This window comes from Bos mutus, chromosome 3 (assembly GCF_027580195.1).
Source record: "Bos mutus isolate GX-2022 chromosome 3, NWIPB_WYAK_1.1, whole genome shotgun sequence".
NCBI lineage: Eukaryota > Metazoa > Chordata > Mammalia > Artiodactyla > Bovidae > Bos > Bos mutus.
In genome coordinates, this window is record NC_091619.1 from 4,556,866 (window position 1) to 4,572,108 (window position 15,243).

General features: G+C 49.5%; 2 protein-coding genes across 4 annotated transcripts; both read left to right on the forward strand.

The window, feature by feature from the left end:
• Nucleotides 1-43: 43 nt before the first annotated feature.
• Nucleotides 44-9,621, forward strand: NDUFS2 (NADH:ubiquinone oxidoreductase core subunit S2). Of its 2 annotated transcripts, none has more exons than XM_070366429.1 (14): nucleotides 44-201; nucleotides 995-1,101; nucleotides 4,082-4,326; nucleotides 5,803-5,923; nucleotides 6,072-6,184; nucleotides 6,606-6,680; nucleotides 6,849-6,926; nucleotides 7,066-7,151; nucleotides 7,356-7,475; nucleotides 8,159-8,288; nucleotides 8,681-8,776; nucleotides 8,947-9,030; nucleotides 9,162-9,219; nucleotides 9,409-9,621. In XM_070366429.1, the coding sequence occupies exons 1-14, from the start codon at nucleotides 107-109 to the stop codon at nucleotides 9,444-9,446; spliced, it is 1,446 nt and encodes a 481-aa protein (XP_070222530.1). In that variant the 5' UTR covers nucleotides 44-106; the 3' UTR covers nucleotides 9,447-9,621. The 2 variants fall into 2 exon arrangements, with proteins under 2 accessions (XP_070222530.1, XP_070222536.1); XM_070366435.1 differs by having other exon boundaries at nucleotides 4,082-4,272.
• A 363-nt stretch (nucleotides 9,622-9,984) lies between these two features.
• FCER1G (Fc epsilon receptor Ig) lies at nucleotides 9,985-13,421 on the forward strand. 2 transcript variants are annotated; one of them, XM_014482745.2, is made up of 5 exons: nucleotides 9,985-10,329; nucleotides 12,174-12,265; nucleotides 12,434-12,460; nucleotides 12,879-12,899; nucleotides 13,065-13,421. In XM_014482745.2, exons 1-5 carry the CDS (start codon nucleotides 10,281-10,283, stop codon nucleotides 13,125-13,127), a joined length of 252 nt encoding a protein of 83 aa, XP_014338231.1. In that variant the 5' UTR covers nucleotides 9,985-10,280; the 3' UTR covers nucleotides 13,128-13,421. The 2 variants fall into 2 exon arrangements, with proteins under 2 accessions (XP_014338231.1, XP_005909270.1); XM_005909208.3 differs by having other exon boundaries at nucleotides 10,125-10,329; nucleotides 12,428-12,460.
• The last annotated feature ends 1,822 nt before the right edge of the window (nucleotides 13,422-15,243 follow it).

Here is a 15,243-nt window from a genome sequence, read left to right on the forward strand (position 1 = left end):
CTTGCAAAAGGGCGGGTGCGTGGCGCCGATACGCGGGAAGCCCGCAAGGAGGCGCGCTAGAGGCACTTCCGCCAGATTCTCCTTCCAGCAGTGCACGGCGGGCAAGATGGCGGCGCTCAGGGCTCTGCGCCGCCTGCGGGGCGCCGCGGCTCAGGTGCTGCGGCCCGGGGCTGGGGTCCGACTGCCGATTCAGCCCAGCAGGTGAGACCAAGGGCGGCGCCCGTTGCGCCGTCTCCAGGGCTGGGGTTTCTCGAGTCTGGGAGCTCCACGGGCCCTATGACCCCCTAGGAAAGAATGACCCGGGCCCGTGACCCCTCTCCCTGGCCTGCTCTCTCGGGTTCCAGGATCCAGCGGTACCTGTTCTGGAGGAAGGAGGAAAGATTGTTTCAACTCCATCTGCCAGGGCTGAAATCATGTGGAGGGAGACGCTGCCCCTCAGCATTAGCGATATGTCACCCACCCCCCATACGCCCGGCTGCTCCTACCAGCCCCATAAGGGGTGGGGCGCGACTGGTGAAAAGTCTCCTTAGACACTATGAAAGAAAAGGAAAACAACCCCGATGGACTTAAAGGAGGAACGTAAACCAAGAATCCCCGGGCCTCAGTGCATCCCTCTGGCCATACTTGAGCAGAGCCAAGGAGCGAGCATGCCTCACCCCCCTTTTCTTACTCTTCGGTTGACCTTGAATAAACGCCTTTCTTGGATTCGTATTCACTAAGATGGGAACCATGAATATGACCATAAATTAAAGGACCTGGGATCCCTATCTTTGCATGCATAGGGTTGTTGGGTGAAGTGATTCCGGGAATGTTATTAGTAAGAACGGAACTTCTAGAGTTCCAGTTTGTTCTGCCAGAGTTACACAGCTCTGTCACGGACTTGGCATTGATGAATCCCAGACACCCTTCCCAGGGCCCATGTGAAAGTGAATGGGAACAGAGGATCCAAGCACTGTTCAGGCCTTTTGTCTAGGATTTGTCATTACCTCCCCAGGGGTGCTCGGCAGTGGCAGCCAGATGTGGAATGGGCAGAGCAGTATGGGGGTGCTGTCATGTACCCCACCAAGGAAACAGCCCACTGGAAACCTCCCCCTTGGAATGGTGAGTGCCCAGGGTCACTGTCCCAACCTATACACTTCCCTGCCCTACCCTGATTTCTGAGTGCTGTTGAGCTGTCTGTCTGAGGCAAAATTTAGCCCCCAACTTTTTTTGCTTGCAATAGTCTACTTGCAACTCACCACATATGATAATAATGATAATAGGAGGTATTTATCAAGTAGAATATTCCAACGGAAAAGAAAGAGGAGATTCCAGACAACCCTTGAAGATCCCTACCATATTTATATATTTAGCTTCAGCTTTTTCCAGAGGTTTAATATATTTCGTGCTAAAGGAGTTTTTTCCCACTGGCACCCAAATGAAACCTTTCTAAATATGAAACTCCCCCCCACCCCACCATAAAACTAGACCTTCTTGTGATTTTTAATTTTGATCAATGACTCCCTCATTTTCCTAATCCCTTAGGATTGAAACTTTTCAGTCACCTTTGGCTCTTTTTTCTTTCTTCCCCCCCATGTCTATTTTCAATATGTCACCAAACCATGCAGATTCTTTTGTAGTAATGTTTCACATCTGGTTATCTTGCCCTTTGTTGGTTTGGTTTATTTTATATTAGACCTTGATTATCTTGGGAATCTCTTTGATGGGTTCCTGCACTGATCTAGTTCCCCTTCAGCTGTCCTGTACAATTTCATCACCTTTATCTTCCCTAAACATTGTTTTATACTATGCCATTCATTCTTTTGCTCAAAAACCTTTAGAGGAACTTCCAGTTACCTTTCAGAAAACTTAACAGTAATAATAGCTGAGTGCTTATCATGTGCTGAGTGTTTTTTGTATGCGTTATTTTACTTGCTGCTGCTAAGTTGCTTCAGTCGTGTCCGACTCTGTGCGACCCCAGAGACAGCAGCCCACCCGGCTCCGCCATCCCTGGGACTCTCCAGGCAAGAACACTGGAGTGGGTTGCCATTTCCTTCACCAATGTAAGAAAGCAAAAAGTGAAAGTGAAGTCACTCAGTTGTGTCCAACTCCTAGCGACCCCATGGACCACAGCCCACCAGGCTCCCCCGTCCATGGGATTTTCCAGACAAGAGTACTGGAGTGGGGTGCCATTGCCTTCTCTGTTATTTTACTTAGTCATTACAATAACCCTATGAGAACCCCCAAAAGACAGCAAGGAAACGCACCCTATGAGAGTGATATTATCTCAGTTTTGAGGAAATCATGGTGTAGGGAAATTAAAAGGTGATCGAGGACACAGGTGGATTTGTACGTGGGTCTGTCTGACTCCAAAGCCCAGGGTGAAGAATTTTGGTTGCATAAGTAGAGTCTGGTTTCAGATCTCAACCCTCCATTTACTAGTGAATGAAGTACCTACTTTCATAGCATTATTGTAAGGATTAAAAGATGCTAGTAACATAAACCACTCAGTGTAGTGATTGGCTTGTGCTCAGGCCTCCCTAAGCGTTTCTAATAATCCTGATAATTGAACCATATCCTCCACTGCCTGCCAACACTAATCTTCTGCCGCTTGGTAGATAAGAATTCCACAGATACTTACTTCCTTGTTTCTAAGATTTGACGTATGTTCATTCCATAGCCTAGGATGCCTCTTCTCTCTTCCTATCTGTATCATTCCCTGTATTTAAGAAGCAGCCTATATCTTGCCTCCACGAAGTCATCACAGACTTCTTTCCTTTCTTTAAATACTTAGCTAAACAATTTACCGGAGAAGGCAGTGGCAACCCATTCCAGTACTCTTGCCTGGGAAATCCCATGGACGGAGGAGTCTAGTGGGCTACAGTCCATGGGGTCGTGAGGAGTCAGACATGACTGAGCGACTTCACTTTCACTTTTCACTTTTATGCATTTGAGAATGAAATGGCAACCCACTCCAGTGTACTTGCCTGGAAAATCTCAGGGACGAGGGAGCCTGGTGGGCTGCCGTCTGTGGGGTCACACAGAGTCAGACACAACTGATGCAACTTAGCAGCAGCAGCAGCAGCAGCAAGCAACTTACTTGGCAACTTGTAAATTTGACCTGTGTTACTAGTTTCTCATATGTACTTATTTCCCAAACTAAATAGTAAGCCTCTTGAGGGTACAAGCTGTCAATTAGTAGTGGTAAAAATGAAGTATTGCTCTTGCTCTTGCTAAGTCACTTAAGTCGTGTCCGACTCTGTGTGACCCCACAGACGGCAGCCCATCAGGCTCCCCCATCCCTGGGATTCTCCAAGCAAGAACACTGGAGTGGGTTGCCATTTCCTTCTCCAATGCATGAAAGTGAGAAGTGAAAGTGAAGTTGCTCAGTCGTGTCCGACTCTTAGCGACCCCGTGGACTGCAGCCCACCAGGCTTATCCATCCATGGGATTTTCCAGGCAAGAGTACTGGAGTGGGGTGCCATTGCCTTCTCCATAGTGACCCCATGGATTGCAGCCTAACAGGCTGCTCTGTCCATGAGATTTTCCAAGCAAGAGTACTGGAGTGGGGTGCCATATACATTTCCCAGTTAGTTGGACATTCAGCATACAGCTGGAGAGCAGTGTATCTTAGTGGTTAAGAGTGTGGAGTCTGAAGCTGCCCAGGCTGAGTTAAATCCTGACTCTGCCACTTACTGACTCGGGGGAATTCATTTATCCTTTCTGGCCTCAGTTTCTTCAGTAAGATAGTTACTAATAAGGTTGTTGAAATGATTAAATTAATTAAAATAAATAAAATGCTTAGAGTAGTGCCTGGCATATTATAGGGACTGTATAAATGTTATCTATCATTTTTTTTTAAGGTATTCTGAGAGATGTGGAAAGAGTGAGGTTCATGGTCCCTCTCCCTCTCATCAGAAAGTTTAGGTCTCCTTCCCTTTTCCCCAGCTGATGGTGTTCTTCTTGGTTATGTTAAAGATTGGGAAATTAGCAGGATGTGGAATGGTGAGATGGAAAGTATTCAGGGAGATGCGTTTCCTTGCTGTCTTTTGGGGGTTCTCAAAGGAATCACCATTTGGCTCAACTATTTCCCACTTCTCAGATGTGGACCCTCCAAAGGACACACTGGTGTCGAACCTGACCCTGAACTTTGGGCCCCAGCACCCAGCAGCCCATGGAGTCCTGCGGCTAGTGATGGAGCTGAGTGGGGAGATGGTGCGGAAGTGCGACCCCCACATCGGGCTGCTGCACCGGGGCACTGAGAAGCTCATTGAATACAAGACCTATCTGCAGGTGTGTGGGGTGAGGGGCACTGAGAAGCTCATTGAATACAAGACCTATCTGCAGGTGTGTGGGGCGAGCGGGGCCTGCCGACAGGACTGGGCATGCTTTAACCCGGGGCTTTGCCGGTTTGCTGGCCCAGAAGCCCAGAGAAGGAGGGTGTTGTGGGGGTTGGGAGGGAACCCTGTTTAGGTTATCAGGACAGTTTCGGTTGGGAGGATGGAGAGATGTGGCAGGGGATGCTGGGCTTGAATCATCTGGATTTGGTTTACCCAACAGAAAGGCTTTGGAGCCAGAGCTACACTCCTAACTCTTCTCTGGCTGACTTTTGGCTGGCCCCTTTACCTTTACTCCAGTGCCTCAGTTTCTCTGCCCTCATATCATGCTAGTACGTCAGAGCTGGCGTCCCTGGGGTCAGGGAAAGAGGAGAGCGACGTCAGCTCCCCAGGACTAACAGCTGATTCTTGTATCTTCCAGCTTTCTAAGTTTGTTTTCGAAATACTCAGTGAGTCAGAGTGACCGGGAGGGAGTTTGTGAGAGTTTGCTGTTTTTGGAGAACTCTGTGACCCAAATAGTGAGGGTCAGATTTGAAGAAACTGGATCCTGGGATAGGAATCTGAAGTTTTTCTTCTTACTGTCACGAAGAAAGCTCTTGATAACAGGATGATGGAGTTAGGATTTAGAACCAGCTGACTAGAATGTGATTCTCCCAAAGAGTCCCGGCAATGATGGTTTCTGGTCCTCTGGTAACTGTCCACAGAGTTAACCCCTGTAGCTTTATCCCACGTCACAGTGACATCAGGGCAAGAACTGGCTGTTCCAAAGAGAGGCGCCTTAGCTCCTCCTCCTTCCTGGAAACTGAAGTAAACAGCTGGGACTTAGCTTTCTTGGTATTGTGCGGATGAGTCCTTTCTGTCTCTTTCCATCCTTGCTCTTCCTTAACTTCCTCCTAAGATTACCTTTCCTGGTCAGTATCTTGGATAGACTGTTCTTGGACAGAGGTGTCGCCTGGCCCGGAAGACAAGCTTGGCAGGGGTGTGCTGCAGCCAGCTCATACTGGCTCGCAGGAACAGATTGTTAAATTTTCAGTTCTGTGGGCCAGTTGTTAAACACAGCTATCATTAAAAATTAAATTATGCTAGCTTGCAGGTTAAGATACTAAAAATCAAGGTAAGAAGTATGACAGTCCCCGATTCTGTTACTTTGCTGCATTCCTCTGTGCCATGCTCTCTGGGCGTTTGCTTTTGTGGCATCTGTGTAGTGGCAGTACTGCGTGGTGGTGTGGTACCCTGCCCAGTGCTGTCTGTTCAGTTACGTAGCGTTGGTAGTCAAAAATGGGACCTTGAAGGAGTATTTTTACCGTGGAAATTGGCAAACCCGACAGATCAGGGTCCCCCCCACCACACCCCCTCCACCGCTTCTGAGATCGGGAAGACTTATATAGCACTGACCTCTGATGCCCACTGAGAACAATGCTTCTAGCAGCCAGACTGAGGGTTCCTCTGCCTGTTAGATGTGACCCAGATTTCTCCCTCTTCCCAGGCCCTTCCATACTTTGACCGGCTGGACTATGTATCCATGATGTGTAATGAACAGGCCTACTCACTGGCCGTGGAGAAGCTGCTCAATATCCAGCCTCCTCCTCGTGCACAATGGATCCGAGGTGTGCCCCAGCCCCTTCTTCCCGTGGCCCACTGTGAGGATCGCATAGAGCCCGCCCCCTGTCTCAGGAGCACTGAGCCCAGAACTGTTCTGTCAGCCTGGATCCCTGGCTCCTGTATCCATCTCTTCCTGTCTTCACCTTTCTACAGTGCTATTTGGAGAAATCACTCGACTTTTGAACCACATCATGGCTGTGACCACACATGCCCTGGACATTGGGGCTATGACCCCTTTCTTCTGGATGTTTGAAGAAAGGGAGAAGGTATGAGGAGGCGGAAAGGATGGGAAAAGGGGAGGAGGTACCTGAGATGGAGCAGGAATGAAGGATGTGAGAATAAAAGGAACGCGAACATTTATGGGGAGAAGGTGTATTTAATCTGGGTTTTATATATATATGTATTTTAAGTTTTTGTTATGTATTTTTATTTATTTAGCTGCATGGGGTCTTAGTTGTGGCATGGGACTAGTTCCCTGACGAGGAATCGAACCCAGGTCCCCTGCCTTGGGAGCACAGAATCTTAGCCACTTTTTCACCAGGGAATCCCCTGGGTTATATTTTTAAGGAGCTTTGTGTTGTGAAGTGTTGGTTGGGCCCCAGAAGGCTGGAGGCGGGGGAGTAAACCACCATGGTGTTGGACTTAGGGACCCAGGACTTTGTCACTAACTCAGTGTGTCCCGTCAAGATGTTCGAGTTCTACGAGCGCGTGTCTGGGGCTCGGATGCATGCTGCTTACGTCCGGCCGGGAGGTGTGCACCAGGTGAGCCGGTTCCCCTGCCGGCCTCAAGGGCCAGCCCTTGCTTGTATCCTCCGTGGCCACTGGGGGGCAGCACTTCGGATGGAAGCGCCAACCCTATGCCTCCGAGGCAGAGCTGGCTCTCCCTAGCAGAGCCTCGTACTCATTGTTGATCCTCCGTTTGTTTTCTAGGACCTACCCCTTGGGCTTATGGATGACATTTATGAGTTTTCTAAGAACTTTTCTCTTCGGATTGACGAGCTGGAGGAGGTAAGTTACGAGTCAGTGGGAAGAATCCTTTTCCCCCAGGAAGGGTTCGTGGGGTTTTAGTCCCCAGTTGTAAAGAAATACAGAGATATCTGAGGAGTGTCTTGAATAGTGTTCATACAGCAGTTTTCTTGATCAACAGATGCTGACCAACAATAGGATCTGGCGAAATCGGACAGTCGACATTGGGATTGTAACAGCAGAAGACGCACTGAACTATGGTTTTAGGTGGGAGGAATAAGGCTTCTCTCTTTAGGGGTGGGTGGGTTCCAGATTAATATCTTGGCTTCAGCTGTGGCACCTTCCTTGCCAGGCTGACTTTCTATCCCATGCCCAGAGTGTGCGGGCAGGAGAGGGGAGCCTGAGGAAGAGAGCATGCCTCCTTTCTTGGTCTGTGGACAGTGGCCCTTGACTCTTTTGCACTCTCTGCAGTGGGGTGATGCTCCGGGGCTCGGGTATCCAGTGGGACCTGCGGAAGACCCAGCCCTACGATGTCTACGACCAGGTGGAGTTTGATGTGCCTATTGGCTCTCGAGGGGACTGCTATGATAGGTAAGGCCCAAATCCTTTCTTAGCCCATTGTCCCCCTGGTTTTTTCCCTGTCTAAAACCTTTCTCTTAGCTACTTTCTTTTTTCTCATACTTTATAGTATCTATTAGAACACCTGTGTGTATTAAATTAGGTTGCTTTTTAAAGTACTTTCACATATGTGGCATCTTATTTTACCCTTACATTCTCCTTATGTCTTGGATAGAACTAGTTTTGGCCGCATCTTATAGCTGAAAAAGCTGAAGCATAAAAGTTAGAGATTAGCCTGGGACTGTTCTGTCAGTAATGCTTGAGACTAGAAGCCTCCTGATACAGTGCTCTTTCCACTAGATTCCAAGCTTCAAATTCCACTGCTCTTTACTGACCCCAAGAAGAGTTTGCTACTGTTTTCCTTTTGAGTCAATTTGACTCTCACCTCCAAAAAAATGTTTAATAAGAGAGTAGCTAAAGAGGGAAATACTACAGGACATAGCCTGAGAAAACTAGGAGAGGATTTGGGAAAGGGCCCAGTGCTGAAATCAGAAGACTAGGTTTTATATAGGTGCTCAGGCCAAGCAGAGATGCCGTACTAGGGGAGTGAAGAAAGTTACCTGCACTGTTCGGTTCAGCCCAGCGCATTCTCCCAGCCTCACATCCAATCCTCTGGCTGCTTGTCTCTTGTTCTTAGTCCGTCTCATCTCCTTCAGATACCTGTGTCGGGTGGAGGAGATGCGCCAGTCCATTCGAATCATCTCACAGTGTCTGAACAAGATGCCTCCTGGGGAGATCAAGGTTGATGATGCCAAAGTGTCTCCACCAAAACGAGCAGAAATGAAGGTTGGCTCGTTGTTATTCAGTTGCCCAGTTGTGTCCAACTCTTCGTGACCCCACAGGCTGCAGCACACCAGCCTCCCTGTCCCTCATCATCTTCTGAAGTTTGCCCAAGTTGGCTACAGGGATAGAAAAAAGCGGGGGTGATGAGGGGCAGTGACTGGGGAGGAGTGTCTTTGGATTAAATCCTACTTTTCAGTTTTCCTTTTTCAAAGAATTCTCTGTGTAAGATTGTTAACCTCCAATACTCTCCTCTCTTCTTTCTGTATCTTCTCTGCTCACTGACTTACATGGGGGATTTTAGACTCCCTGGGGATAGAGATTATGTTCTGTGTGTGCAAAGGCCTGCCATACAGTTTGGATCCGGCTTACTGATGCAGCCTTGTTCCTTTCTCCAGACGTCTATGGAGTCACTGATCCATCACTTTAAGCTGTACACTGAGGGCTACCAAGTTCCCCCAGGAGCCACATACACAGCCATCGAGGCACCCAAGGTGAGGCGGGCAGGGGGAGAGACTGTGTGCAGTGGGCGACTGGAGACAGATGTGCAATTAAACTCTTGTTCATCAGTGAAAGAGAGGACATGAGGGTGAATAGAAAGGATTTTGCTGGCAGAGAAAAGTGTTCTTCCCGTTAATGAAGGCAGGCAACCTTCTTCGGACAGGGAGAGTTTGGCGTGTACCTGGTGTCTGATGGTAGCAGCCGCCCTTACCGATGCAAGATCAAGGCTCCTGGTTTTGCTCACCTGGTAAGAGCCAGCCTCAGTGATTCTAACTCTTCATACGTGAATCCAGTAATGGTTGAGATCTTTATGAACTTTCATTCCTTCTCCTCCACCTTGCTTCTCTTGCCTAATACTTGCTGTCTTAATCTCTCCAGGCTGGTCTGGACAAGATGTCTAAGGGACACATGTTGGCGGACGTCGTTGCCATCATAGGTACAAGGCCTGTTGTGTAGTGGAGGGGTTCTAGTCAAGGGGCTTTGGAACTCTGATGGGAACAGAAACCAAACACCTCTCTTTAATAGACTGCAGGCATAGACTCAGATCCTCAGTCTCCTGGGCACTGTAGGGACTGCTAGATCCTTGGTAACATCACTTTTTTTTCTCCTTGCCCTGACCTCCTAGGTACCCAAGATATTGTGTTTGGAGAAGTAGACCGGTGAGCGGGGGAACAGCGTCGGATCTCCCTGCCCTCTGTGCAGCCTCTCCATCGTTGCAAATGGGCCTGTGCGTGCGTGCGTGTGTGTGTACACGTCCATGAATGCTTAGCTGTCAGGCTTTCTGTGCATGTACTAGAAAAGGAGAAATCACAATAAATTAGCCACGTCTGGCCCCACACCCAAATTTCTGGTTTGTCTTTCCCAGTGTCTTACCGTCTTTCACTTTAAAGAGAAACTTAGGGCGTTTGTCAACCATCTACTTCTCTGTTAGACTCAGTCCTTGGCAGTTTTTCCTGTTCATCTCCACGCCCGTTTCTGACTCTTGTTCCACTTCTCCATTCCCCGTTTCCTCTTTTCCCCTCACTTGCCCCCCCTTGCCCAAACCTTGCTGCCCACACTAATTGATAAACTCCTCAAGTCAAGCCTGGGTACAGAGTTCCAGATGGGAGAGAAGGGTTATCATGGGGTCTTAGAGAATCTTGAGGGGCAGTTTATCATCATTCTGTCTCTGGACAGGGCTGGAGTGAGAAGGTGGGTTTAGATAGCCTTTCTTAGATAGCCTTTCCCAAGCACAGGCGTCCCCTCTTTCCATGGTGACAGGGGCTTGGTCACTGAAGGACGGAGGCACGAGAGTTCAGATCTCCTAGCTCCCTTCCTTAGTTGGCCCTTCCGGGAGCTGCTCGTTTTCTCTTGCAGGAAGGGGAAGGGGCCAGAGCTCGGAGGAAGGCGTGGCAGGAAGGGGGGAACTCTGTGGTCAGGGAGCTGCTCACAGCACAGCTGCGCAGTGCCGGCAGAGCGTCAGATCCCCAGCTCTCAGCCCCTCAGCCCCTGGCCAGGATGATCCCAGCGGTGCTCCTGCTCTTACTCCTTTTGGTTGAACAAGCAGGTGAGAGGGTTTGATGAGGGACGGGGAGCTGGGCTCCAGGGTGGGAACCGAGGGCATGTGTCTGAGGGACAAGGCGGGAACAGACGGATGGAGGCTGGCATGGGGCAGGTGGACACAGAGACCCTGAGGCTGGTCCCATCCCGTCCCCATCAGGGCACAGGAATTGTTCCCTCTTGTCCCCTTCTTATTTTTTCAGGGCTAATACACCATAAGGCTTCAGTTTGGCAGAGGAGTGGTTCTATGACGTGAAAAGCTGGTCCGGGGGGAAGCTTCCATTTCCCATGATGAGCGTTTTCTGTGGGGTGCATTTGGTCTTGTCCATTGGGAACTGATCTCTAGCTGGTTAAATAACAATTATAAAGCCCCCTTTAGGAAGGCAGGGGGCTGTCCTTGTGTTTAGGGGTGAGGCAAGGATAGTTAAACACAATTGCTGCCTCTAAGGGGTTTTCAGTAAGGCACAGCTGAAATGAGGGCAGGCAGCACACGATGCTCAGGTCTAGAGAGCTGGGAGCATCAGCTGAGAAATACTGAGGCAGAAAAGGAAGGTCTCTGTAGTTCTGAGGTTCCATCGTTCTCTGACCTCTTCTTGCTCTCTTGGAGTTGTCTGTTTTTTTAAGACAGGATGGTCACAGCTGGGGTTCGGGGAGGAAGAGGTTAGTGAAACTTAAAGGGAAGTGGGGAAATTAAAAAAGATGGAGTGGGATGGACTTCCACCAGCCCAGCTGTGAAGGTGGAGGGAAGGTCTAAGTGAGGGACCAGTCCGCTGCCATAAGATGAGGCAGTAGGGCCACTGAGGCATAAAAGAGAGGGCGCAAGCTTTAAAAGTGGAAAACCTGGGTTTGAATTCAAGTTCTGTCACTTAACTCTGTGGCCCTGAAGAATTACTTTCCTTGGCCTCGGTTTCGTCATCTACAAAATGGCGATGATGTTTCCGTCGAGGGGTAGTTTTGAGATTTATGCAACACTGTGTGTGAAAGAATGTCACACCATAAAGCGCACTTAACCGGCATATCACATGCTCACGAGCTCTTCTGATAGGGGTCGGAGCTGATAGAGGCTGGAGCTCAGACGTTATTTGATTTTTTTCATTGCACAAAACTTCCTCTCTCGGTGGCCGAGAGTGAGTAACAGGGCAGAGTACCCGGAGCCGGAATCCATACTGCTCGTAGTCGTCCCCTTGAGCCTGGGCCGAGACGCTCACTCGACCTTGTGTGTAGAGCCGTCGGTATCCATAAGGCCAAGGAAAGCAGGCACCTTGTTTTTATGTATTTAAGTGTCTCAGGATGAGGGTGGCGAGGGGGGAAAGCAGTGTGGCTGAGGCTAGATGACCAATAATAGAGTGATTGCCTTCCCTCCCTTCCTCAGCTCACATCCTTCCTGTCCAGCCCTCAGCCACAGGTCACAGGACTTAGCAAAGACACCCCTGTGGTTTCTTTGCTGAAATTTGTCACTGCCTCCCCTCACTTTACCCCTCTGGGCTGAGGTTTTCAGCCCAGTGAACACAAATGGGTCCCTTGAGGGCTATGAAGTGCTCAGTGGTGCCTGAGGAACCCACAGTGCTAAAAAGTTGGTTGGGGGCTAAAAGGGGAAGGCTGTCAACTCTCAGAGACTATAAGTTGCATCACAATGAACCCCTTCACACTCCTGTCCTACCCCTACCCTAGGGTGAGGGAGAAAACTGAGAGGTAAGAGAAACAGGAATCCAGAGAGGAAGATGAAGTTGCTTCCCCTGGAGGGTGCTCCTTCAGGCCCCGTCCGACCTCCCAGAGCCCTTCCCTTCTCTCCTCTGAGCACCAGATCTCCCCCGCTGCCCCTGACCTGATGCGTGCACTCTCTGCCTTCAGCGGCCCTGGGAGAGCCTCAGCTCTGCTATATCCTGGATGCCATCCTGTTTCTGTATGGCATTGTCCTCACCCTGCTCTACTGCCGACTCAAGGTAAGGCAGGGGCAGGGTGGGCTGAGGGCTGGAAGGAGAAGTGGGAGGTTGGTGGCAGCATGGCTTCAAGGCAAGGGGGAAAGGGGGTTTGAAGTTCCCCCATGAAGTCTGGAGGGGGAGCTGGGCCAACTAACTTCACCTTTGCTAATGACTTTCCTCCAGTTGCAGGTGCGAAAGGCAGCTACAGCCAGTGAGGTATGAACCCACCCTCAAAGGGGTGTCAACAATTTTTCAGACTCAGCCCTTCTAGGGTTTTAGCCTTGGGGTCTGTGGTCTCTGGGGCGGGGCATGGGACTCAGGTGCTGATCTGTTTAGCTTCAGAGACCCCCTCCCACCTCATCCTACCTACCCTGCCAGCTAGCCAAGTCACAAGTAAAATATTCAGCAGGCAATGAGGAAGAGTCAAGTGTAGACTGACAATGAGTACATGAGAGAGTTGAATGTTGTGTATGTATGTGTGTTGGTAGTGTTATGGGCAAATGTGCGTTCATGCCCCAGAGTGGCCTGAGGGAACCAGTCACCTCTGGCCAAGTACCTCCCTGGGAGAGCAAGATGTTGAGGGGTCCTGTGGGACATGTTGGTCTCTAATGCTTTGCCCCTTTTGCCTCTACAGAAATCAGATGGCATTTACACGGTAAGTGAACCTGCCTCCCCCCACCACCTGGACTCCCTGTCCAGGAAGTCAGCAGAAGAGGGTGGGCTTTTGAGTGACCTTTGGAAGGGGTGGAGCCTGCAGGGGTGGCTAGGAAGCCCAGTGATGGGCTCAAGCTCCTGACTGTCCTTTGACCTCTATCTCCAGGGCCTGAGCACCCGGACCCAGGAGACTTATGAGACCCTGAAGCATGAGAAACCACCACAATAGCTTTAGAACAGATGCCCTTTGTCACTTCCTTCAAACGCTCTCCTCCCAGCCCTTGTGGTTGGCATCACATACGCCTCCCCACCATAAATGCCAGTTGACCCTACCCCTGTAATGACCTTCTGCCCCTCATTAATAATCACCAGTGATTCCTCCTCGTCAAAGACCTCAGATGCTCTTCACTGATGTCTATATTCTAGTCTCACCCCTCTGTGCCACCCTTCCCCTCTTCCCCACCCCCAGGTCCTACTAAACAGTGGGAAGGGACTAACATCAATAAAGACACCATAGACTGGACTCCATTCATTCATTCATTTAAGATTTATTCAGCCTCTACTAGCCTAGGCTGGATACTGAAGATACCATTTCGAGTAAGGCAAACTCGGTTCCTGACCTGCCAGAGCTCGTAGTCTAATAGACTTCAGGGTTGTTTTACTTGATTGAGGGATGAATGCTGACTGTAACTGGGGGAATGAAGAAACTCCTGACCCCCAGGTTCTCTAACATGGAGCTGGAGCAAGGAGTAATGTGTTGGGAGTCTAGGCACATTCAGAACAGTCAAACCCAGGAAATGACTTTCTCACCCAGCATGGCCCTCCGTGCCTGACAACGGGAACAAGGTTGGGTTGCAGGCAAGCCTGGCTGTCCAACCCCCGATAGTCACCAACCCAGATCAGAGTGGGCTACAGGGAGCAGAGTAAGCACATCTCATAATACACATGCATATGGGCATTAGCAGAGCTGGAAAGCCAAACGTGCAGAAGGGATGGTGTGACAAACGCATGTGAGACTCCCAATGGAGGGTTTAATGGAAGATGTTTTCTGTGGATTCTGGGGTAAGACGGACCTCAGGGGGCCAGGTTGGAGGTGGAGGAGGGTAAGGCAAAGGGGAGGGCTTCCTAGGTGGCACGGTGGTAAAGAATCCACCTGCTAAAGCAGGAGGCACAGGGATCTGGATTTGATCTCTGGCCCAGGAAGATGCCTTGGGGGAGGAGATGACAACGCACTCAAGTGTTCTTGCCCGAAAAATCCCATGGACAGAGGAGCCTGGAAGGCTACAGTTCAAGGGGTCACAGAGTCGGACACAACTGAGCATGTGAGCAAATAAGGCAAAAGGGAACAAGTCGGGTCCGGGTAGGAGGCCAGCTCCTCTGAGGGCACGGGTGGGTAGTGAAGGGGTGCCCCTTGTCAGTGCCGGTCCTGTTTCTAGGCAGGACTCTGTGGCAGTATCTGAGTCCCATCTGATGTCAGCCCTACCTCTGATCCCGCAGGCCTGTGCAAATGGGTCCAGGTCTCCAGGCTTACCCCCATCTCCCCCTACCTCCACCCCGTGCTGGGCAGCACTTTGCACTGCATGGTGACTGACACTTTTCAGTGTTTCCAGCTTGTACCATTTGATCCACTCTTTAGCCCTGTGAGGAAATTCAAGCTCTTTGAAGTTAATTAACGTGTCCAAGGTCATCTTGCAAGTGAGGGACAGATCTCTGTCCCTGCATGTTTTACCACATGTTGGGGGGTGGGGGGAAAACGATACTGAGAAAGAAAGGGGAAGAAAGTAATTTTGAGTGGTAAGGGGCTAGAAGGCCAGACTGAAGAGGTTGATTAATATACAGAAGAGGGGGACAGGGATAGAGTGGGAGTTTGGGATGGAGATATGCACACTGCTATATTTAAAATAGATAACCAACAAGGACCTACTGTACAGTACAGAGAACTCTGTTCAATCTCTATAATAACCTCAGTGGGAAAAGAATTTGGAAAAGAACAGATACATGAAATATGTATAACACAATTACCCTGCTATGTGCTTGAAACACCACATTGGTAATCAACTATACTCCAATATAAAATAAAAGTCTTAAAAAGTATATAGAAGACATTGGAGCCATTTCTGATGTCTTGGGAAAGGTGGTTTCAGATGAGATATGAAGAATGAGTTAGGGTAGGGAAGTAAATATTTTAAAGATAAAGTATAAACAAGCTTTTATTGGAAATGCCCATTTTCCCATTTGGGGATTGTGAATCTCCTGCATCAGGCCAGCCTGACTTCCATTCCATTTTGATTTAAGCCAGGTTATCTCAGCTACCAGAATTTCTCAAGTCCTACATGTCCACCAAG

Excerpts from the sequence above, each read along its gene's own strand:
- NDUFS2 (XM_070366429.1), top strand. The coding sequence starts at position 107 with ATGGCGGCGCTCAGGGCTCTGCGCCGCCTGCGGGGCGCCGCGGCTCAG. Across the intron at positions 8,289-8,680 it reads CAAAACGAGCAGAAATGAAG|ACGTCTATGGAGTCACTGAT; the intron begins GTTGGCTCGTTG and ends TCCTTTCTCCAG. Across the intron at positions 9,031-9,161 it reads CTCCTGGTTTTGCTCACCTG|GCTGGTCTGGACAAGATGTC; the intron begins GTAAGAGCCAGC and ends TAATCTCTCCAG.
- FCER1G (XM_005909208.3), top strand. The coding sequence starts at position 10,281 with ATGATCCCAGCGGTGCTCCTGCTCTTACTCCTTTTGGTTGAACAAGCA. Across the intron at positions 10,330-12,173 it reads CCTTTTGGTTGAACAAGCAG|CGGCCCTGGGAGAGCCTCAG; the intron begins GTGAGAGGGTTT and ends CTCTGCCTTCAG. Across the intron at positions 12,900-13,064 it reads AATCAGATGGCATTTACACG|GGCCTGAGCACCCGGACCCA; the intron begins GTAAGTGAACCT and ends CTCTATCTCCAG.